Consider the following 22,246-nt stretch of genomic DNA (forward strand, 5'->3'; position numbering starts at 1 on the left):
ACAACAAAAACAAAAATAACTAATAAAAAAATATTAAAAGTATTCAGCAGTGTTTTGTGAAATTTGTAATGAGCCTTAGTTAAGTTGATGTCACAGAAGTTTCTGAATCATTTAGATTGTTCAACAAACTGATTCACTCAGGTAAAGATGGTGAGCTGGAGCAATGGTACCCTTGGAGTTCAGTTTAAGTTTTCAGACAAATATTCCCTCGATCAGTTGCAGCTTCTGCTTTTAAATAAATGATTTAGCTGCAAATGTTTAGCTACAGGTAGCAAAGTCCAAAAGTGACACCAGCCAAACATGCAAAAAATGCAAGACGGTGGTGCGCACAGATACAGCGGCTCTATGCTCTCCACTTACCCAATTTCACTGTGCAAGAAACTGCACAATGACAATAAAAAGCTCTAAGTCTAAAACAGTTTCCTGTCCAGTAAAATCGGGCAATTATTCGCTCCAGAGTTTTATCCTACTCCAGGTGAGCAGCCATCGACTTGTAATGAGCCAGCTAAAACAATAATTTCTCAGTGGCTCTTCTGGCACCAACAAGTGGGTGTGTTCTTCCATCGTGCAAGTGTCACGACACACTGAACATGGTCTGAACATGGATTTTCCCTCGATATGTCTTTTCCACCAGTACTATGGGGTATTTGTGAATATCCATGACTGACCCGGCCAGGTGGCCAGCTGGTCTTTGGACAGGGTCACGGCAGTTTCAAGGTTCAACAAAATCCCTTTCACTGACAGACTGAAGGAAAGCTCCTCAAAAATGGAGGGTCTTCAAGCTCCTCAGTGGCAGGAAAAGGTTTCCCGGACCCAGTGTTGTATATTTGTTTCCCAAAAGATTGAACTAGTGGAGAGAAATCAGGTTCTGAAACCATCCAGAGGACAAAGTCTCCAACTGGTTTGTGGAAGTCCAGTTTCTCCAAATTAATCAGCGGGTGAAATGTCTCTTCATGGATGGTTTTGATTCTGTTGTTATTCACGAACAAAGCCGTCAAAGCAGCATATGAAAGAAAGTCATCTTTCATTGTTGTCTCCAGCGTGTTAAAAGAGAGATCGAGCTCAGTGATGAGTTTTGAAGCGGCTGCAGGGACTTCTCCAAGGTTTTGGCTCGAACAGTCGAAGGATGTTGTTCACAGTGGTGACACTGTTGACTGGTGATTGACAAGCACTGAGATACTAACATGACAAACACAAGAAACATCATGACTTATTCTCCTGAGTGCCTGCAAAACACAAACACAAAATCAAACTCAAAGCTTTTCTCTCAGATGCTGGTGTGGCACAATCTAATGATAAAAAAGGTCATGCTAACAGCTTTTGGAGCACAGCTGCACAAAATAACAGCTTTTGGAGCACAAAATGCATTACAGGTAAACCCAGTACCCAAACATGTTAACAAGGATAAAGAAAAAATCTGAAACAAAAGCAGGTAGTGTGGTGATTTATGTTGTGAGGATGCTTTCACTCCCATCAAAGTCACCCAGTGTTGAGAACCCAAATGAGCCCAAAAACCTCAAGTGGCTGCAACCAACAGCGAACGTCAAGAAGTGGATACTTGCATGTTGAGCCAGAAACATGCAGAAAACCCAAAAGAGGCAAGACAGCACATCTTGGTCCCACTCAGGCAGTACGAACACCTGGAAAGAGGAGCCCACAGTTCAGACCCAAGGTCACTGGTAAGGACACCAGCCAGTTATAAGTCTAGTTTTAATTTTCATTTTAGTGTTATGGCCTTTCTAAGGGTGGCCAGACCATAATATGAGGGTGATCCACCCCTGTCTGACCCCAAGCAGCACATCACACAACCAGTACAATTTTGATGGTGATTTTTTTTCACAGTGATTGAATTCTAACAAAGGAAAGGAGCGAACTATAGCTTCGGAGTGGACCCCAAAACAACAAACAAAAGGGACCGTATCTAAAGGATGTACAAAACTTATTTATGAAAAGAATAAAACCAAATGACAATGTCTTATCTCCCTAACTAAGAAAAACATGAGAAAAGGGTAATCAAATAAAAAGGCAGTCCACCCCTACATGCTCCTGTATAAAGAGACGGATAACACAAAGCCTGCAGGTTGAGGTCCACGGCGGTGTCATCTTATATGTTGTCTCCAGGTCATTAGCCAATCTGTATGGGTCGTCCCATGGATGCACCAATCACGGAAAGGCACCTGCACACTCAGATTTACTTATGAGACAACATTACGACAACAGTCGTAACATTAACTAAAAATGTTTTTCACCATCTCGTTTTAACTTCTGGTTTAGCTTCAGCTAACTAAAACTAAATGGACCTTGGAAATAATCACATCTTAATAGAGTGAACCATAGACTGTATAAAAGATAGGACCATTGCAACTTGACTGCAGCACTTCACCCTTTCACATAGTCCCAGCTCTTCTCTGTCATGTTTTATGGTGCTGCAAATGTCTTCAGTTGGTGAAAGGTCTGGGCTGCTGGTGTCTTGTTGTGCTTGCTATGCATCCCTGACTCGTTTCTTCTTTCTGCATCAAGTAAGGAATGTAGTGAAAGTTCCCAAGAGGTTAAAAACACCACTGAAAAAATGCCATCAGACCTGAGTTGGGACACTTGGATTATGGAGCTTCTGGACCAAGAGAGTGGATGGGAGCATGTGTTTAACAAGTAAGAGTATAACGTCCCCCAAAATGTCCCTAACTAAGAAAAACATGAGAAAAGGGTAATCAAATAAAAAGGCAGTCCACCCCTACATGCTCCTGTATAAAGAAACAGGTAACACAAAGCCTGCAGGTTGAGGTCCATGGCGGTGTCATCTTATATGTTGTCTCCAGGTCAAGGAGACAACATATAACATGGATAGACAGACAGATTTCAAAATAGCCAGCTGGAATGTTAAGGGGTTGAATAACGGGATTAAGAGGAAGAAAATATTAACATATCTAAAGTTATTGTAACCCACCTAAAATTTGCCTCATGAAAATGAACTGCTGTTCCCAAAGAATGTCAGTAGGTGGCACTATGAGATTGTTTAGTGCTTGTGAACTTGAGTTGAGAACTGTAGAGAAGGAGAATAGCGCTAAGGCTACGTATGCTGGTCGGAGCTACTCACCGAGTTTTTCTTTAATCCTTGTTCAAGAAAAAGGTTGTGTGTGAAGACACAAATTGGATTTTACTTTTCCGCTTGTTGATGCTGATGTACCTCTGTTTTTGTGTTTTTTGTTCATTTCCGGTGAGTTGACTAACTGCGCTAGCATAGCAAGCTAATCGTCAGCTAATCATTAGCTTAGTATAATGTAAATTTCATGTGTTCCTTTTAAGTGCTGTATTATCTTTTTATTTCTTCACTTGTGAATGTTTTAAACCAATCGGAAATATTTCTTTGGAAGCTAGTAGGTAAGTTTTATTTATTGTAATGAGATGATAAATATGAGCAGTCTTTGGCTAAATAGTACTGCGACCACGTTTTGCACTTTCCTCGTGCATCAGTAATGTACATTCTCTCAATTCATTGGATTGATGTGACTGCTGTTCACAAAATATGAGATTTGAGTTAAATTTGTATGATGTGGAAATTGTTTTAAGGTTCTTTGATTAATTTTATTATTGATTGCATTAAGTCGTTATATACAAAGAGTGAGAGACATTTGGTCACTAGTGTTGATTAAGTTGTTATATGATATTCATGTAAAATATGTTCACTGCCCTGTGCAGGTTGGTTTTTTTGTTGGAGTCTAAAGTTGCGAGCCAGGATTCCGGATCCCCAGCTGCGATGCAGGAAAGATTTCCAGCCTACTTAAAGTGACAACTGCGTGACTTCTTGACAGATAAGCTTATGAGATCTCAGAACAATACGCTACCCGGGTAGTACTACTAACATTAACACTATACTCACACACCTGAACTGAAAAGAACACTGAACTCTGAACTCTAAAACTGAATACACAGACTGACAAATAAGATAAGATAAGATAACCTTTATTAGTCCCACACGTGGGAAATTTGTTTTGTCACAGCAGGAAGTGGACAGTGCAAAAGTTATGAGGCAAAAATTAGAATACAATAAGAATAAATACAGTACACAACTGTACAGAATAGAATAGAATAAAATAAAATAAAATACTATATACAGTAGAATAAAATAAAATAAATATACAATAAGATAAAAATAGAATACAAATACAAATACTATATACAACTGAGTAAAAATACAACGATGACAGAAAAGATTATTGCACTTAGTGTTATTGCACATGTATGGATGTGTGTGCTTGATCAGTTAAAGTCTTTATTATGGAGTCTGACAGCAGTGGGGAGGAAAGACCTGCGAAATCTCTCCGTCCCACACCGTGGGTGCCGCAGTCTCCCACTGAAGGAGCTGCTCAGTGCTGTCACAGTCTGCTGCATGGGGTGGGAGATGTTGTCCATCAGGGATGACAGCTTAGCCGCCGTTCTCCTGTCACTCACCACCTCCACTGGGTCCAGAGGGCATCCTAGAACAGAGCTGGCCCTTCGGATCACCCTGTTCAGTCTCTTCCTGTCCCCAGCAGAGATGCTGCCGCCCCAGCAGACCACGCCATAAAAGATAGCAGAAGCCACAACAGAGTCATAGAATTTCTTCAGGAGTGGGCCCTCCACTCCAAACGACCTGAGTCTCCGCAGCAGGTACAGCCCTTTCCTGTAGAGGGCGTCTGAGTTATGAGTCCAGTCCAGTCTATTGTTCAGATGAACACCAAGGTACCTGTAGCTGTCCACAGCCTCAATGTCCATACCCTGGATGTTCAGTGGTTGCAGTGGAGAATGCTTGTGCCTGCGGAAGTCTACCACCAGTTCCTTGGTTTTACTGGCGTTGATCTGGAGGTAGTTCAGCTGGCACCAGTCCACAAAGTCTTGGGTCAGACCTCTGTACTCCTTGTCGTCCCCATCAGTGATGAGGCCGACTATTGCAGAGTCATCAGAGAACTTCTGCAGGAAGCACTGGGTGGAATTGTGGGAGAAGTCTGCAGTGTAGATGGTGAAGAGGAACGGAGCCAGAACCGTTCCCTGTGGGGCCCCCGTACTGCAGCCCTGAGTCCTCACATACTGTGGTCGGTCGATGAGGTAGTCCAGGATCCAGGTAGTGAGGTGATGGTCCACTCCAGAGTTCACCAGCTTGTCCTTTAGAACCGAGGGAAGAATGGTGTTGAAGGCACTGGAGAAATCAAAGAACATGATTCTCACAGTGCTTCCAGTGGTCTCCAGGTGAGCGAGGGAACGATGTAGGAGGTGAATGACGGCATCATCCGCTCCAATGCCAGGCTGGTAGGCAAACTGAAGTGGGTCCAGTGATGAGCTTATTAGGCGCCGAAGCTGAGCCAGGACCAACCGCTCCAGGGTCTTCATCAGGTGGGATGTCAGAGCCACCGGCCTGTAGCTGTTGAGGTCCTTGGGGCGTGAAGTCTTTGGCACTGGTACAACACAGGAGGTTTTCCAGAGCTGTGGGACTCTTCCCAACCTCAGGCTCAGGTTGAAGAGGTGCTCCATCACCCCACACAGTTGGTCCGCGCAGGACCTGACGACCCTCGAGCTGATGCCATCTGGACCCGCTGCCTTCTTGCCATTAATCCTCCTCAGTTCCCTCCTAACCTGGGTGGTTGAGAGAGACAGGCTGGAGCCTTGTGTTGAGTGTGTATTGGATGCTGTTGTTGGGGGTGGGGGGGAGTGAGCAGGGTGAATAGAGGAGGTGTGAAGTGTCTGAGGTGGAACAGCAGCAGTGGGGGTGGGTGAGTCTGCAGCCGATGTTGCAGACTGCCTCATGGCTGAGTCAAATCTGTTGAAGAAATGATTCAGTTCATTTGCCCATCTCACATCCCTCCCAGGCAGAGAGTTCTGCTGTTTGTGGCCCGAGATGGTTCTGAGGCCTCTCCAGACTTCACCAACGTTGTTTTGTTGAAGCTGGTTCTCCATCTTCTGCCTGTAGCTCTCCTTCCCATTCCTTATCAGTCCCCTCAGCTCTCTCTGCACCCTTTTCAACTCCTCTTTGTCTCTGGATTTGAAGGCCCTCCTCTTCTGCTTGAGGACGGTTTTAATTTCTGGGGTAATCCAAGGTTTGTTGTTGGAGAAACACCGTACAGTCCTGGTAGGTACAGTGTTATCCACACAGAAGTTTATATAGTCAGTAATGCATGTAGTAAGGCTGTCGATGTCCTCACCAAATATGGACAATTGGAACTGTTGTGAACTGTTGAATGACTGTTTTTGGTTTTGTTTTGAATAAATGTTGACTGTTCTTTGAGCTGTGTGTCATTCGCGCCTTAGTCGATTCCTAGACACCATAAGCCTAAGATCCTAACTTTCTCTACATTCAGTAGTGGTAAAGTATTGTGTGTTACATTATCAAGAGTTGATATAGCCTTTATTCAAGAAATGCACACGTGTAAGTCAGAAGCCTTAAAACTTAAATGTTCCTGGGTAGGTAAAGTCTTTTCCAGTCCTGGAACTGGTAAAAGTAGGGGAGTGTCGGTTCTGATTCATAAAGCAGTTAGCTTTACTGAAACAAAAGTAATAACAGATAAGGAAGGTAGATTTATATTGGTTTATGGACAACTACTGGACACACCAATAATTTTATGTAATATCTATGCACCTAATGCGGACATACTCACCTTTTTTCACAACCTGTCACAGTATCTTTTGGAATTAGAAGGTGCACAAATAGTGGTAGGAGGAGATTTTAATCAAATACTGGATCAAGACCTAGATAGATCACTTCCTAGGAGAGGCACAGAGAGTAAATCTGTAGTTGCCATAAGGCAGATGACCTCAGATTTAGGTCTGAATGATATTTGGCGGACAATGCATCCAGAAGGCAGGGAATATTCCTTTTACTCTCCGCCTCATAATGTTTATACTAGAATCGACTACTTTCTTATTTCTGAAGCCTTAGTGAATAACTCTATAGATTCAAGTATTGGTAATATAGTATTCTCGGACCATGTGCCAATTTTTCTATGTCTTGGAAATATTTTACAGATTCCTCAAAGCCGCAGATGGCATTTAAATGTGTCCTTAATTAAAGACTCTGGGTTTATTAAATTGATAAGAGATGAAATACAATTTTACAAACAGACAAATAATCGAGAGGACACTACATTGGCTACTTGGTGGGATGCTATGAAGGCATACTTAACCCTCGTGCGCCCTGGACCAAAAAAAAAAAGGGGGGGGGGGTCCCGCAGACCCCGGCAGCACGGACCCAGGTCTCGTCGCGAAACAGGGCGCCGGTTCACGGTGGGGACAGATGGGGGTCAGGCGGACCCCCAGCTATAGCGGGTCTCGTCACACCGTCGGACAAAGGCACCTAATTGGTTGTAACCCTCCATCGATCGCGTAAGTTACGATGGCAAACCTTGGGGTCTGGAGGGAACCCAAAGCGCCACGGCAACAACTCTCAACTTCACATCATCATCATCATCGTCTCCTTCTTGAGAGTGTTCGCGTACACCGGCCTCAGTGAGGACCTCGGACTCTCCGTTGCTCCTCGTCTTCCTTGCTCCTTCTCTACCGTTGTCATGCGCCTCACTAGTGAAAGAGAAGCTGTTTGGCCTGCCTATTACGCGAACACCATCCTCCATTTATGCTCTTCGCTAGTGTATGCTTAGGTCTGTGGAGGGCCGGTTTCGCGAACATCCCTTTCGGTGAGGACCTTGGGCTCTCCATTGCTCCTCGTCCTCTTTGCTCCTTCTCTACCGTTGTCATGCGCCTCGCTAGTGAAAGAGAAGCTGTTTGGCCTTCCTATTACGCGAACACTGACCTCCAGTTGGACCTCGGACCCTGCATTGCTCCTCATACTCCTTGCTCCCTCTACATCGTTCTCAAGGGCCTCGCTAGTGAAAGCGCAGCTGTTTAGCCTGCCCATTAGGCGAACACCGCCCTCCGTTTATGCTCCTCGCTAGTGTACGCTTAGGTCTGCAGATGGCCGATTTCGTGTACACCCCCTTCGGTGAGGACCTCGGGATCTCCGTTGCTCCTCGTCCTCCTTGCTCCTTCTCGTTCATTTTCATGCGCCTCGCTAGTGAAAAAGCAGCTGTGTGGCCTGCCTGCCTATTACACGAACACCACCCTCCAGTTGGACCTCGGGGTCTCCGTTGCTCCTCATCCTCCTTGCTCCCTCTTATCGTTCTCAAGTGCCTCGCTAGTGAAAGAACAGCCGTTTGGCCTGCCCATTATGTGAACACGGCCCTCCGTTTATGCTCTTCGCGAGCGTACGCTTAGGTCTGCGGATGGCCGGTTTCGCGAACACCGCCCTCTAGTTGGACCTCGGGCTCTCCGTTGCGCCTCGTACTCCTTACTCCCTCTACGTCGTTCTCAAGCACCTCGCTAGTGAAAGAGCAGCTGCTTGGCCTGCCTGCCTATTATGTGAACACCGCCCTCCAGTTGGACCTGGGGCTCTCAATGCCCCTCGTCCTTCTTGCTCCCTCTCCTTCGTTCTCATCTGCCTCGCTAGTGAAAGACCAGCTATGTGGCCTGCCTATTACGCGAACACCGCCCTCCGTTTGGACACTCCTTGCCTCCTCCTCATCCTTGCTCCCTCTACATCGTTCTCAAGAGCCTCGCTAGCGTACCTCGGACCCTCAGTGTCTCCTCATCCTCCTTTCCCTTTTTTTAAAACATTTTCCTCGCTCTCACGCGCCTCGCTGGCGAGCCCTTAGCTTTGGGGAGGGTGGGTTTCGCGAACACCACCGTCTGTGAGGAACCCAGTACCTCCTTCACTCACTCACACACACACACTCACTCACTCACTCACACACACACACACACACACACACACACACACACACACACACACACAGGAGGCAGTGAGGAGTAGAAGGAGGTTGTTGCTACGCCTGCGTCGCGAAACCAGGGCTCATTGTGTGTGCGCCCGGAGGAGCTACGGGGGAAACACATGGGACAACCAACTAGTTTGGGGCCATGGTTTATTCAACGTGTATTTTCAGTGTGGTTTAACTTGCTAATCTGATCTGATATACTTTCCTTGAATGTGCCTTAATTTCACCTCTTTTTTTCTTTCTTCTTTTCTTAGCTTACTGAAAATGTTGGCGACCAAAGGCCGGATCCAGGGATGTGTGCTGCTTGTGCTACTGGCGTTATGTGGGCAAACTGCTTGCTGTCAACATCAATACAAAGATAACAAAAAAATAGCCTAGTGTAACGTAGTGTTTTATGTTTTTTTTTTCTAGAATGATTCAAATGTTACTATCATTTCCCCAACCCTGCAGGCTCTGCGACCCGTGAAGAACTGAGACTCCTTCTGGTCGGTAAAACAGGATCGGGAAAGAGTGCATCCGGAAACACCATCCTGGGGGATGCGAACGCTTTCAAAGAAGACGTTTCGCCTGAGTCTGTCACCGACGGCTGTCTCAGAAAAGAGGCAGAGGGCAAAGACGGAAGAAATATCGCTGTGATCGACACTCTGGGGCTGTCTTTTGGATGAAATTGATGAAATGGTGGATTTCAATGGAGGAAACCACTACACCAACGAGATGTATATGGCGGCCCAGAAGAAACTCGAAGGAGAAAGGCTGAAGAGGAGAAAGGAGGAAGAACAAAGAAAAAGGGAAGAAGAGGAGAGGATCGAATTGAAGGAGCGGTGTAAATTCTTCCGCCTCGCTTCCCTGGGATTATTTGGCACAGGAGCGTACTTTACATCTTATGTTCTCATGGGGCTCGGTGGAGCCCTTGGATATTCTCAGTTAAAGACGCCGAGCTTGATGGTTGGGCGTCTTCTTTACTCGTCGATACCGTGAAAACTGCGTAGGTGTATCACCTACTCGACCTAGTGATCAACGAGTACCGCACCGAAGCATGCAACGGGTGCAAGACCAATCACCCCAGCCAGAGACAACACGAGTGTCTGCGAGTCTTGGTGTCAGGGTCCCTGTGCCTACCCAGTCGGCTTAGTATGGCTACATATGTTTTTCATTTTGTTCCTGCTCTCTCCCTTCCTCTCTTTCCCTCCTCCCTCTGCCAGGGCGGAGCTCACCTGTGGGCTTCTGCCCTTGGTCCATGCACCTGGTCGCCATCACGCACCTGTGGCTCGTTACGAGAGTGTTCCAGCTCCTTTATAAGACGGCAGCTCTGTGTTTCTCGTCGCTGGACCGTTGCCGATCCGCATTCCCTGGACCAACCCCTGTGTTTCCTGAGTGATTGAGTGTGCGAGGAGTGGAGTACGTCATCGTGTTTTCTGTGGAGTGTGGAGAGGAGCGTGAGGAGTGGACGGAGTGCGTGTGGACTTTCAGTGTCTTTTCCCTTTGTGTGTGGACCCCCGGAGCCCGCCTTCCCCCTCACCTCTGTAAATAGATCACCTGGTGTGCTGTAATAAAGATTCTTGTGTTTCCCAACTCAGAGCCTGCGCGTGTGTCCGTTCCATCCCGCTGTGACACTTGGAGGATGACTTTTACGCTGAACATTATTACAGCATCAGGAAAAGACTCCTCATGCCGCGTTTCATTCCTTCCATTCAACGTCTCCTGATCATGTATTCACAGCCACCGAAGGCGCTGTACAGCACCGAGCACCTGAAACACGGACAGTTTGTTGATATTGTAATCAAAAATACAGCCCCGGGGGGGAGGGGGGGCATTTTAAAAACGCACCCTCCCTATTGCGCATGTCCCTAAAAGGTATGGCCTTCCAGATTGCCTCAGTTGTATCGTGAGTGTAATTTCAAATAAAATAAAACTCAGAAGCGTCTGTGTGTTGTATTCTTCTTCTTCTTCTTCTTCTTATTATTATTATTATTATTATTATTATTATTATTATTATTATCATTATTGTGATTATGCTTCATTTTTATGTACTGGGGTATCAATGACCCCCACGCTGCCGCAGCAGCTTCTGTGCGTGGCCCCCAAGTGCTACATTTTCTTTCCCGATCCCCTGACGAACCCATTAGAATCGCTCTGGGGCACTCTTCGACCCCAAATGATCGTTCTGGTTTTTTTTTCATTTTCATTCACCTGTCTCTACTGAGGGTGGGGTACTTTGGGACCCCCGGGGTCTGGGGCTGCCCCGAAGAGGAGCACAAGGGTTAAAGCCGGTCAGAGCGGACATGCTCCATTTTGCGTAACTATTTTTAAATCCCGGTAGCACTGCAACCACGTAAGCTAACGCAATAATTTTTTTTACATATGAAACCGGAGGAGTTGTACTTACATCTTATGCCATCAGCTTGTCCTAGGTCACAGTTTCCTTCCACATATAGCTTTGCAAAAACTGCATAAAAAGCACTTGCAGCAACAAAAACATAATATTCCAGAAACACGCTTTGCCGATCCGATCAGCTGTTTGTAACACTTCCTACGTCCATCAGCGTGAACTGTCGCATGTCCGCCATGACCTGCCCGAAACCGGAAGAGACGTCATTTTGCGGAAATGTAGTTTTTTACCATCAGGACCTTATGAGCCTATATTTGTGTTTTTAAAAGTTATGTTTGAGTTTATGACTTTCTGTGTCGTTTCTGGGATGCTTAGGACTCATATTGCACTGCTGGAAATAGTTTATTTTGATGCCCATGCTGTTATTTTGCAAATTTGCATTATAATATTTATTTTCGTTTTTCCTGCAGTGTATAAAAATTGGTGTATTTCAAAAATAAAACTATGAAGACACTTAAAATAAATTTCCTGTGGTGGGAAACTAGTTTGTGCAACTTTTTTGTATTTACAGTTTTGAGGGATAAGCCTCTTAAATTTCTCTGACTAGAAATATATGTTAAAAAAACAAAAACAATTTTCAATTTTTTTGTAGTTTATTGCACTTTTTTGCTATTTGTGTAATTACTGTGCACCTAATGCAGACATATTATTAAAGCTTGGGCTATAATGGTTGTATTGATGTATAGCAACTTGAAATGCTCCCAAAAATGGCACTACAGCATGAAAAAATATAATATAAGCTCTGGCGGACTTGGTTCTATGGTAGGTCTTAAAGGGTTAATTAAGGACACATTTAAATGCCATCTGCGGCTTTGAGGAATCTGTAAAATATTTCCAAGACATAGAAAAATTGGCACATGGTCCGAGAATACTATATTACCAATACTTGAATCTATAGAGTTATTCACTAAGGCTTCAGAAATAAGAAAGTAGTCGATTCTAGTATAAACATTATGAGGCGGAGAGTAAAAGGAATATTCCCTGCCTTCTGGATGCATTGTCCGCCAAATATCATTCAGACCTAAATCTGAGGTCATCTGCCTTATGGCAACTACAGATTTACTCTCTGTGCCTCTCCTAGGAAGTGATCTATCTAGGTCTTGATCCAGTATATGATTAAAATCTCTTCCTACCACTATTTGTGCACCTTCTAATTCCAAAAGATACTGTGACAGGTTGTGAAAAAAGGCGAGTATGTCCGCATTAGGTGCATAGATATTACATAAAATTATTGGTGTGTCCAGTAGTTGTCCATAAACCAATATAAATCTACCTTCCTTATCTGTTATTACTTTTGTTTCAGTAAAGCTAACTGCTTTATGAATCAGAACCGACACTCCCCTACTTTTACCAGTTCCAGGACTGGAAAAGACTTTACCTACCCAGGAACATTTAAGTTTTAAGGCTTCTGACTTACACGTGTGCATTTCTTGAATAAAGGCTATATCAACTCTTGATAACTTTAGATATGTTAATATTTTCTTCCTCTTAATCCCGTTATTCAACCCCTTAACATTCCAGCTGGCTATTTTGAAATCTGTGTCTATCCATGTTATATGTTGTCTCCTTGACCTGGAGACAACATATAAGATGACACCGCCATGGACCTCAACCTGCAGGCTTTGTGTTACCCGTCTCTTTATACAGGAGCATGTAGGGGTGGACTGCCTTTTTATTTGATTACCCTTTTCTCATGTTTTTCTTAGTTAGGGAGATAAGACATTGTCATTTGGTTTTATTCTTTTCATAAATAAGTTTTGTACATCCTTTAGATACGGTCCCTTTTGTTTGTTGTTTTGGGGTCCACCCCGAAGCTATAGTTCGCTCCTTTCCTTTGTTAGAATTCAATCACTGTGAAAAAAAATCACCATCAAAATTGTACTGGTTGTGTGATGTGCTGCTTGGGGTCAGACAGGGGTGGATCACCCTTATATTATGGTCTGGCCACCCTTAGAAAGGCCATAACACTAAAATGAAAATTAAAACTAGACTTATAACTGGCTGGTGTCCTTACCAGTGACCTTGGGTCTGAACTGTGGGCTCCTCTTTCCAGGTGTTCGTACTGCCTGAGTGGGACCAAGATGTGCTGTCTTGCCTCTTTTGGGTTTTCTGCATGTTTCTGGCTCAACATGCAAGTATCCACTTCTTGACGTTCGCTGTTGGTTGCAGCCACTTGAGGTTTTTGGGCTCATTTGGGTTCTCAACACTGGGTGACTTTGATGGGAGTGAAAGCATCCTCACAACATAAATCACCACACTACCTGCTTTTGTTTCAGATTTTTTCTTTATCCTTGTTAACATGTTTGGGTACTGGGTTTACCTGTAATGCATTTTGTGCTCCAAAAGCTGTTATTTTGTGCAGCTGTGCTCCAAAAGCTGTTAGCATGACCTTTTTTATCATTAGATTGTGCCACACCAGCATCTGAGAGAAAAGCTTTGAGTTTGATTTTGTGTTTGTGTTTTGCAGGCACTCAGGAGAATAAGTCATGATGTTTCTTGTGTTTGTCATGTTAGTATCTCAGTGCTTGTCAATCACCAGTCAACAGTGTCACCACTGTGAACAACATCCTTCGACTGTTCGAGCCAAAACCTTGGAGAAGTCCCTGCAGCCGCTTCAAAACTCATCACTGAGCTCGATCTCTCTTTTAACACGCTGGAGACAACAATGAAAGATGACTTTCTTTCATATGCTGCTTTGACGGCTTTGTTCGTGAATAACAACAGAATCAAAACCATCCATGAAGAGACATTTCACCCGCTGATTAATTTGGAGAAACTGGACTTCCACAAACCAGTTGGAGACTTTGTCCTCTGGATGGTTTCAGAACCTGATTTCTCTCCACTAGTTCAATCTTTTGGGAAACAAATATACAACACTGGGTCCGGGAAACCTTTTCCTGCCACTGAGGAGCTTGAAGACCCTCCATTTTTGAGGAGCTTTCCTTCAGTCTGTCAGTGAAAGGGATTTTGTTGAACCTTGAAACTGCCGTGACCCTGTCCAAAGACCAGCTGGCCACCTGGCCGGGTCAGTCATGGATATTCACAAATACCCCATAGTACTGGTGGAAAAGACATATCGAGGGAAAATCCATGTTCAGACCATGTTCAGTGTGTCGTGCAGAGATGGGCAGTAACGCGTTACTTGTAACGCGTTACTGTAATCTGATTACTTTTTTCAAGTAACGAGTAAAGTAAGGGATTACTATTGCAAAATCAGTAATTAGATTACCGTTACTTTCCCGTAGGAACGCTGCGTTACTGCGTTACTAAAACCGTGATTTTTTTTGCGAGAATGTCTCATGACAGTGACGTAAGCAAGTGCGACGTTGGTGACAGCAGCTGTGTGCAGATCAACAATGGATAATATATCGAGTGCGGGAGAGAGTATGAGCGTGCAGCGTTTAAAGCGTGGAAGTACTGACCTTACTTTGAGTTTGATTCCATAAAAAGTGACAAAAACATTAGGGTCCATCGTGCGTGGGAAGAAAACTTCTTTTTACAGCGAAAAAAACCCCTAAACTTCCGAGCAAGCACCGAGTAGCTACGACGTGATGGGAAACTCACAGAGACACTCGCGCGGATTCTTCAACTGACCCCAGCACACCTGCACCAGGGTAACCCTCCGCCTACCCTGCTCCTGCTTTACAGGTGAAAATAGAGCAAAAGGACCGCTGAGTCTTTGACTTTATTTATTTTCTGCTGTGTTTTACTTGCATCTGTTTGAAAGAGTGAGTGTAAACACAAAAAATATTTTATTTTATGTGCTGGAATGTGTAGAAAATAGGTTTAAATGTTAAACTAATTTATTCAAGTCAGAGAATGTTGCATATAATTAAATGTTTTGCTTGATGCATAAAGTTAAAAGATTAAAACTGATAAAACAAGTTTTAAAAAGAGACTTTTCCATTTGATTACATTTTGTATGATGGATTATGTAGAAAAAGTAGAATTGGGCTGAAAGATCTATCACTTTATCACCTCTTCAGGTTGTAAATCGTGTTTTTAAAAAGTAACTAAGTAACTAAGTAATTAATTACTTTGGAAAATAAGTAATCAGTAAAGTAACGGGATTACTTTTTTGGGGGAGTAATCAGTAATTAGTTACTGATTACTTTTTTCAAGTAACTTGACCAACACTGGTGTCGTGACACTTGCACGATGGAAGAACACACCCACTTGTTGGTGCCAGAAGAGCCACTGAGAAATTATTGTTTTAGCTGGCTCATTACAAGTCGATGGCTGCTCACCTGGAGTAGGATAAAACTCTGGAGCGAATAATTGCCCGATTTTACTGGACAGGAAACTGTTTTAGACTTAGAGCTTTTTATTGTCATTGTGCAGTTTCTTGCACAGTGAAATTGGGTAAGTGGAGAGCATAGAGCCGCTGTATCTGTGCGCACCACCATCTTGCATTTTTTGCATGTTTGGCTGGTGTCACTTTTGGACTTTGCTACCTGTAGCTAAACATTTGCAGCTAAATCATTTATTTAAAAGCAGAAGCTGCAACTGATCGAGGGAATATTTGTCTGAAAACTTAAACTGAACTCCAAGGGTACCATTGCTCCAGCTCACCATCTTTACCTGAGTGAATCAGTTTGTTGAACAATCTAAATGATTCAGAAACTTCTGTGACATCAACTTAACTAAGGCTCATTACAAATTTCACAAAACACTGCTGAATACTTTTAATATTTTTTTATTAGTTATTTTTGTTTTTGTTGTTATTTTGATTTTAATAAAACAAAATAAAATAAAGAATTAAATCATTTCTTTGGTTTTTAAATTTAATTTATTTTACAAATAAATTAATAATAATATTAATAATAATAACAACAAATTAGTGCTGTCAGTGTTAACGTCATTTTACCTAATGACGTTAACGCTGACAGCACTAATTTGTTGTTCCCAGAGAGCAAGCCAAACACTGGTCCAGAAAAGGACGATCTCTAGTAGATTTTGTTTTAACCTCCTAGGACCTGGTGTCCACATATGTAGACATAACATTTTGGGTTGTCTAGACCAAAATACAAAATTTTGCTCTTCAAAAACCTGATATCCACTTATGAGGGAGGACATGACACTGCCACTGTTCAATCGAAATTTAAAATGAATGTCCTCATATGTGGATCTCATTCTTTTGAGAAACAAAAAAAAGATAGCCTGATTCTGATGTCTTGGTTTTTACCTTCATCGGGTCCCAATCAACCTAAATGGCACAGAGGAATTAAAAATGCATGCCATGAAAGTTCAGGTCTTAGGAGGTTAAAAATGTCCCTGCTGATGAGACCAGTGAATGTGGGGCGACGGTGGCAAGAAAAAACTCCCTCCTGGAGGAAGAAATCTTGGGAGGACCAGGCTCTCTGGCAGGACCCTCCCTCCTGAGGGCAATACTTACCTATACTTGTCCTCCAGTGTGCGATGGTGGGCTGGGACGACTGCTTTTCCTTCTCAGCATGATGATGACCTTAACTTCCTTCCTTCCTTCCATTTCCTGTTTCAGAACTGAGAATGAAGACAAAACTGGTTAACAAGGTAACAGGACATTTAAAAATTCTCTCACTTCAGGATGAGATGCTGTGTCTTCTTACGTTTCTCTTGTAAAACAGGATGTAGGCCGACTGCTGCTGTTCCTCACAAACTGCAGATCCAGTTGTGTGGAGCACCTGTGCGTCATTATAGGTGAGCCAGCGATCTGATGTAGAGTGCTGACTCTCCTCAGGATGGACAGAACTACAGATGTAGTGTCCTGAAATCACATTAAGACAAATGAATCCAACTTCTGGAAGTCAACTGATTCAAGCAAACAGTGATTTTGACTTAGTGCTTCTTAGAACATCAAAAGCTTTTGTGTGTGAGTCCTTCACTGAAAAGTAGCAAGTTTCATTTTCTGTTTGTCACAAGTCTGTTGTTTTACCTGACTCTGTGCCTCCATAATGACTGATGATGCTGCAAAGACTATAACAGCCACCACCCTGAGAAGGAACAAATCCAAAGAGTGTTAGTTTCATAAAGTCTCACATCAGTGCCATAATTAAGCTGATTTGCTGAGGCTACGTCCACACTAATGCGTTTTCGTTTGAAAACGCATCGTTTTCTCTCCGCTTTGACCTCCCGTCCACACCGAGACGGCGTTTTCCTCAAGGAAAAACACAGCATCTTGAAAACGCTCTCGAAAACGCATACATTTCAAAACGGAGTTGTCCCATCGCAGTGTGGACACTCGAAAACGCAGACTTTCTAAAACGATGACGCATTTTGGTCATGTGATGCAGTCATGTGAGCAATTAAACAAAGATAAGCCGAGTGCATTAGACAGCAGTTGTTTTGATTGCTCTCAACTTTGACAGCCCTAAAAAAGATTAATATCAGTTTGTACATGCTCCGAATAGCTTTTCTTCAAATTCTGTAATTCTCACTCACTTTTGCGCATGCGCAGGACTGGAACGTAAGCGTTTTCGGCCGTTTCAATGCAGACGCACAACTATTTGAAAATGACTGAAAACGCCAGTGTGGACACGGAGTTTTCAAATCTATCCGGGCTAGTGTGGACGTAGCCTGAGACGTTCTGCAGTCTGTTTTTACCTGATTGGATGGCACCACCAAGTCCCTCTGCAGCCTGACGGGGTCATCCACCTTCTTAATCTTGTAGGTTTGTGTAAAGCCAAACCTCTTCAGATGCAAGATCAGAACTCTGGCAGAAAAGAAAAAAAACACAAACAAGGTAGAAAATAAGAAGAATGAGTGTCAAACACAAACAGAAGATGGGAGAAAACAACTGCTCAAGTATTGTCTCGAAGAACTCTGATATTTGATGCGCCACAGTTTGGAAACCTGGTCAGTCGATCAATTCTGATGTGACCTTACTCACCTTGGCAGTGTATCAAAAGACGACTTCAGTTCTGAGGCCGTCCCTCCACAATCACAGCGAAATTCTATTTCTTGTTCCTGAACAACAGCACAGAGAAGACAGGCTTTATGGTAGAAAGAAATCTCAACATATGCACACACACATGCACACAAACACTAACAAAAAAGGTGTGTTAAGATCGCTGATACGACAACTCTATTGGAATTTGTGATCTTACCTTCAAGTATGTCTCTAACATGTTTATAATAGACCCCTCTGGAACAAGGTCTAGAGACAAGCTGGTGAATTCCTCTTGCTGTGATGATTGGTGACCGCAGCTACACATTTCAGGAGTAACGTAGTTAAAGTAAAGATCAGGTACGTGGAAAAGAGGTATATGAAAATATTGCAACCAGCTCTGCGTTTCTGAAAGACAGGCTTACCTCTTGCATGTCCTCATGTTTTCCATTTTAAAAATGTGATGGTCTTCTACTGGGCAGCTATAACTTTGGCCCAGGAGAGCTGCGTTCCTCTCCAGGTGAGGTGTGAGCCTTTTGACCTCATCGAGGAATAATGTTAGGAATTCATGAGCGTCCTGAAAGAAAAGCAGAGAGATTTAAAACAGTACATCAAAATCAGAAGGTAAAGCAAAAAACGAAATGTCCAAATAGCTGACGCACTTTCTGTGCACTGCCGGTGTATTCAGGAGCTTGACTGCTGAATGCCTTCTTAAAAGCTCTTAGGTGGTGATCTTTAAGGCCATAATCTGTTGACTCGTGACAGTCCCTGACATCAATAAGCCTTCTGTAGAAAGGAAGGGTAAACAGACATTTCTGCTGTTAGATCTCTTTGTTCTTCAGGTTTTTGAAGAAAGTAGAAGGTTGACGTAGCGCACCTTAAGAGCTGAGCTTCTGGATCTGTGCTCCACAAAACCCCCTGACGCCTGATGTCTCTTATGAACTCCTCAATGTTGAGGAGGCTCTGCAGGCAGGAGTTCATGTAGCAGGTGTTTCCGATGTTTGGAAACCTGACACACACGCGCAACGTTTACAGTATCAGTGTAAAATAATTCATTTTCTCCACTTTGACAAAGTGAGTCTTTGTGCACCACGTGTACTCACCCGAAGCAGTCTATAGTCCCAGTTTGACTTTCTATTTTTTTCCCACCGCATGCTACACTGCTCCAAAAAGGTAAAAACACAAACACAAAATTAGGAAAGATGTCAAGATTCTGAGCAGTGTATGCGCATGTATGCATGAGCTTTGAAGTTGAAACATTTTGGAGGACGTCCAAAAGTAGTAAAAAAGATGTAAATACACAAGGTGGAAGAAAAATGCCAATAAAAGGGAAATAAAACAGCTCCAACTAAACCACTGCTATAAATATCTCCAGCAGCATTAAAGAGCGGCGCATTTCTTTACCTCTGATGAGACGTAGAAGGAATTTCCTTCTCTGCCACGTTTTGTTTGTGTAATTTCTGTTTAGAAACAAGAAAACCAACATCAGTAATGGCATAAAACAAACATACCAAGGGAGTCTCTCCATGAAAAGTGTCCAGTTAGAAAATTTGGTATTATTTCATATTATTTATCACTTCAGTGAGCTGTCAGCTCATGAAGCAGATATATAGGAATATCTTTAAATAAATTAAAAACAATTTATTCATGCTTTAAATTGAGTTTTAAAGTTTGTCCTATGAAATACAAAATCCTTCATTTGGTTCTGATCAAAATTCAGTTTTTACAGAAATCATCCATCAAGCTTCATTAAAAGATTCAAAAATGCTTATTTACCATAAAAAATATTTAGAGAAACATCCTGCAAGTCTCTTCAAACTTACCTTTCTGTGAAAAAAAAAAACATTTAAACATCTTTGAACTTAATTTGAGGACATGGATGTGCTAAATTGCTCTTAATTCTTCGCATTTAACTGTGATGAGTAAATGCTTGATGACAGTGACTCTTTCCATAAAACATACCTTCCAGAATTTAAAAAGAAACCAGCGACACTTTTTTTGTGTCTTCACAGTGTTGCTCTCTGCCTCTGCATCGCTGTCAGTTTGCTGCAGAGGACGAACAAACATAAGTTTATTAAAAAAGTAAAGTCACTTTAAATTAACAAGTGCAATTTAAAGAGAATGTGCATTTCATATGTTTCGTGTAAAAGCAAACCGAGGAACAGCAGAGGTGTCTCCATTTTCTCTTCTTCTTTTGACCATTTTCAGCAACACAAGCATCCGGGATGCTGACGAGGACAAAAGTGTAAATGTTATTTTTCAAAGTGGAAATTTTTAACAAGGAGTACATGCTGGAGATTGCAGATAAAAATTAATAACTGTAATGGAACAAAATCATGTATTTTGTACATTTACACTCTACATTTTCAAACGCTAATCTCTGAATCAATAGAAATTATAGACAAGACTAGAAGTAGTAAAAAAGATGTAAATACAAAACACCAATAAAAGGGAAATAAAAGAGCTCCAACTAAACCACTGCTATAAATATCTCCAGCAGCATTAAAGAGCGGCGCATTTCTTTACCTCTGATGAGACGTAGAAGGAATTTCCTTCTCTGCCACGTTTTGTTTGTGTGATTTCTGTTTAGAAACAAGAAAAGCAACATCAGTAATGGCATAAAACAAAGTATATGGTAAGAAAATACAATATCCTTCATTTGGATTCAAAATTCAGTTTTTACAGAAATCATCCAAGAAGCTTCCTTAAAAGTTTCAAAAATGCTTATTTACCATAAGAAAACATTCAGAGAAATGTGCTGCGAGTCTCTTCAAACTTACCTTTCTGTGAAAAAGAAGTTTAAACATCTTTGGACTTGATGTGATCGCAGCCAAAATCTCCTCAGCTTTGCAAAAGTTCAACTGAAAACAAGCAGTCAAAGGTTGTATATTTATAAACTTTCAGCATAGAACGTTCATACCCTGAACAGCAAACATCAGCATTATGATGTATGGGGCTCATTTGCATATTTTGGAATGTATGCTCATTTGAACTGTATGGTGCTCGTCTCCAAGCAACTGCTACAAAATACAGGTCAAGTCAAGTGGCTTTTATTGTCATTTTAACCACGTGCAGAGGTACTGTACAGAGTGAAATGAGACCGCGTTCCTCCGAGACCCTGGTGCTATATATGACATATACGGACAAACCCAGGACTACATAAAGTGCAGTGTGCATAAATTGCAAAAATAAACAAGACAAAACAGTGCAAAACTAGACAGAACAGGACGATACAGACACAAGACAATGGAAATGTGCAAAATGCTGAGTATTGTGCAAAAGTAACTTGGTGTCTGTATGTATGTGTATGAGTGTGACATACTGCAGATAAGTGCTTGGTAGTGACATGTGTGAAGGTGTGCGTGTGCCAGTGCAGTCACTGAGTGTTCAGGGGTCTGACGGCTTGTGGGAAGAAACTTTTCCGTAGTTTGGTAGCGAGGGCCCGGATGTTCTGGGACCTCTTTCCAGAAGGCAGCAGGGTGAAGAGTGTGTTTGAAGGCTGTGTGGGGTCCTCCAGCAAGCGGGTGTTATAAGGAGGGGAGAGGGACTCCAATGATCTTCTCAGCTGCTCTCACAATCCGTTGTAGGGTACTGCGATCTAATACGCTGCAGTTACCATAGGATAACTACATAAATAAATAGTTTAAAAAAACAAACAAACAAACAAACAAAAACAAAACACAACAACAACAACAAAAAAACAAAGGGAAGTTATCCTATTCTTTCTTCGCACACCAATTCCCACACCACCACTCTGTCATTACTCCTCTGTTCTTCAAGTTACAGAAAGCCAGCTTGTAAAGGGGGACCAAATACAATCATATTGATGCAATTTGTCTAATAAACCATAAGTCACTTTTTCGTAAGACGCCAACTTAGCCATTGTCTTTAGCCACTCTTCATAGGGAGGGGGGGTTCTTTTTCCGCCAATGTCTTAGCAGGACCCGTTTGGCCGTAGTAAGAGCCAAAATAATCCATCTTTTTGTATAACTGGAAAAATCTACAGGGAGTGCAGAATTATTAGGCAAGTTGTATTTCTGAGGAATAATTTTATTATTGAACAACAACCATGTTCTCAATGAACCCAAAAAACTCATTAATATCAAAGCTGAATGTTTTTGGAAGTAGTTTTTAGTTTGAGCTATTTTAGGGGGATATCTGTGTGTGCAGGTGACTATTACTGTGCATAATTATTAGGCA

At 42.6% G+C, this 22,246-nt stretch overlaps 1 protein-coding gene and 1 long non-coding RNA gene across 3 annotated transcripts; one reads left to right on the top strand and one right to left on the bottom strand.

Annotated features, from left to right (window-relative positions):
* Positions 1–2,212: 2,212 nt before the first annotated feature.
* Positions 2,213–10,662, top strand: LOC147304342 (uncharacterized). Its single transcript, XR_015126780.1, has 4 exons — positions 2,213–3,214; positions 3,697–3,846; positions 9,047–9,114; positions 9,243–10,662. It is a non-coding gene; the product is annotated as an uncharacterized LOC147304342 (long non-coding RNA).
* A 5,247-nt stretch (positions 10,663–15,909) lies between these two features.
* On the bottom strand, positions 15,910–21,057 carry LOC147304343 (ubiquitin carboxyl-terminal hydrolase 37-like). 2 transcript variants are annotated; one of them, XM_086280671.1, is made up of 15 exons: positions 20,827–21,038; positions 20,573–20,628; positions 20,202–20,274; positions 20,009–20,092; positions 19,451–19,506; positions 19,150–19,206; positions 18,924–19,055; positions 18,709–18,832; positions 18,472–18,623; positions 18,267–18,366; positions 18,050–18,126; positions 17,764–17,872; positions 17,096–17,153; positions 16,770–16,927; positions 15,910–16,683 (listed from the first exon to the last, which is right to left on the bottom strand). In XM_086280671.1, the coding sequence occupies exons 1-15, from the start codon at positions 20,851–20,853 to the stop codon at positions 16,678–16,680; spliced, it is 1,269 nt and encodes a 422-aa protein (XP_086136797.1). In that variant the 5' UTR covers positions 20,854–21,038; the 3' UTR covers positions 15,910–16,677. The 2 variants fall into 2 exon arrangements, with proteins under 2 accessions (XP_086136797.1, XP_086136796.1); XM_086280670.1 differs by lacking the exon at positions 15,910–16,683 and having other exon boundaries at positions 16,743–16,927; positions 20,827–21,057.
* Positions 21,058–22,246: the final 1,189 nt, after the last annotated feature.

This window comes from Aulonocara sp. 'chitande type north' Nkhata Bay, linkage group LG22, assembly GCF_057382095.1.
Source record: "Aulonocara sp. 'chitande type north' Nkhata Bay isolate Kocher_YH1m ecotype deep benthic linkage group LG22, A_spYH_male_GT1.1, whole genome shotgun sequence".
Classification (NCBI taxonomy): domain Eukaryota; kingdom Metazoa; phylum Chordata; class Actinopteri; order Cichliformes; family Cichlidae; genus Aulonocara; species Aulonocara sp. 'chitande type north' Nkhata Bay.

What these genes read in the sequence shown, in the direction of transcription:
- LOC147304343 (XM_086280670.1), bottom strand. Translation starts at nt 20,853, where the DNA reads ATGTTTAAACTTCTTTTTCACAGAAAG. An exon ending in CCAGAAGCTCAGCTCTTAAG is followed by an intron (nt 18,833 to 18,923) that starts GTGCGCTACGTC and finishes TCCTTTCTACAG; the next exon opens with AAGGCTTATTGATGTCAGGG. An exon ending in TGGTGGTGCCATCCAATCAG is followed by an intron (nt 17,154 to 17,763) that starts GTAAAAACAGAC and finishes GTTCCTTCTCAG; the next exon opens with GGTGGTGGCTGTTATAGTCT.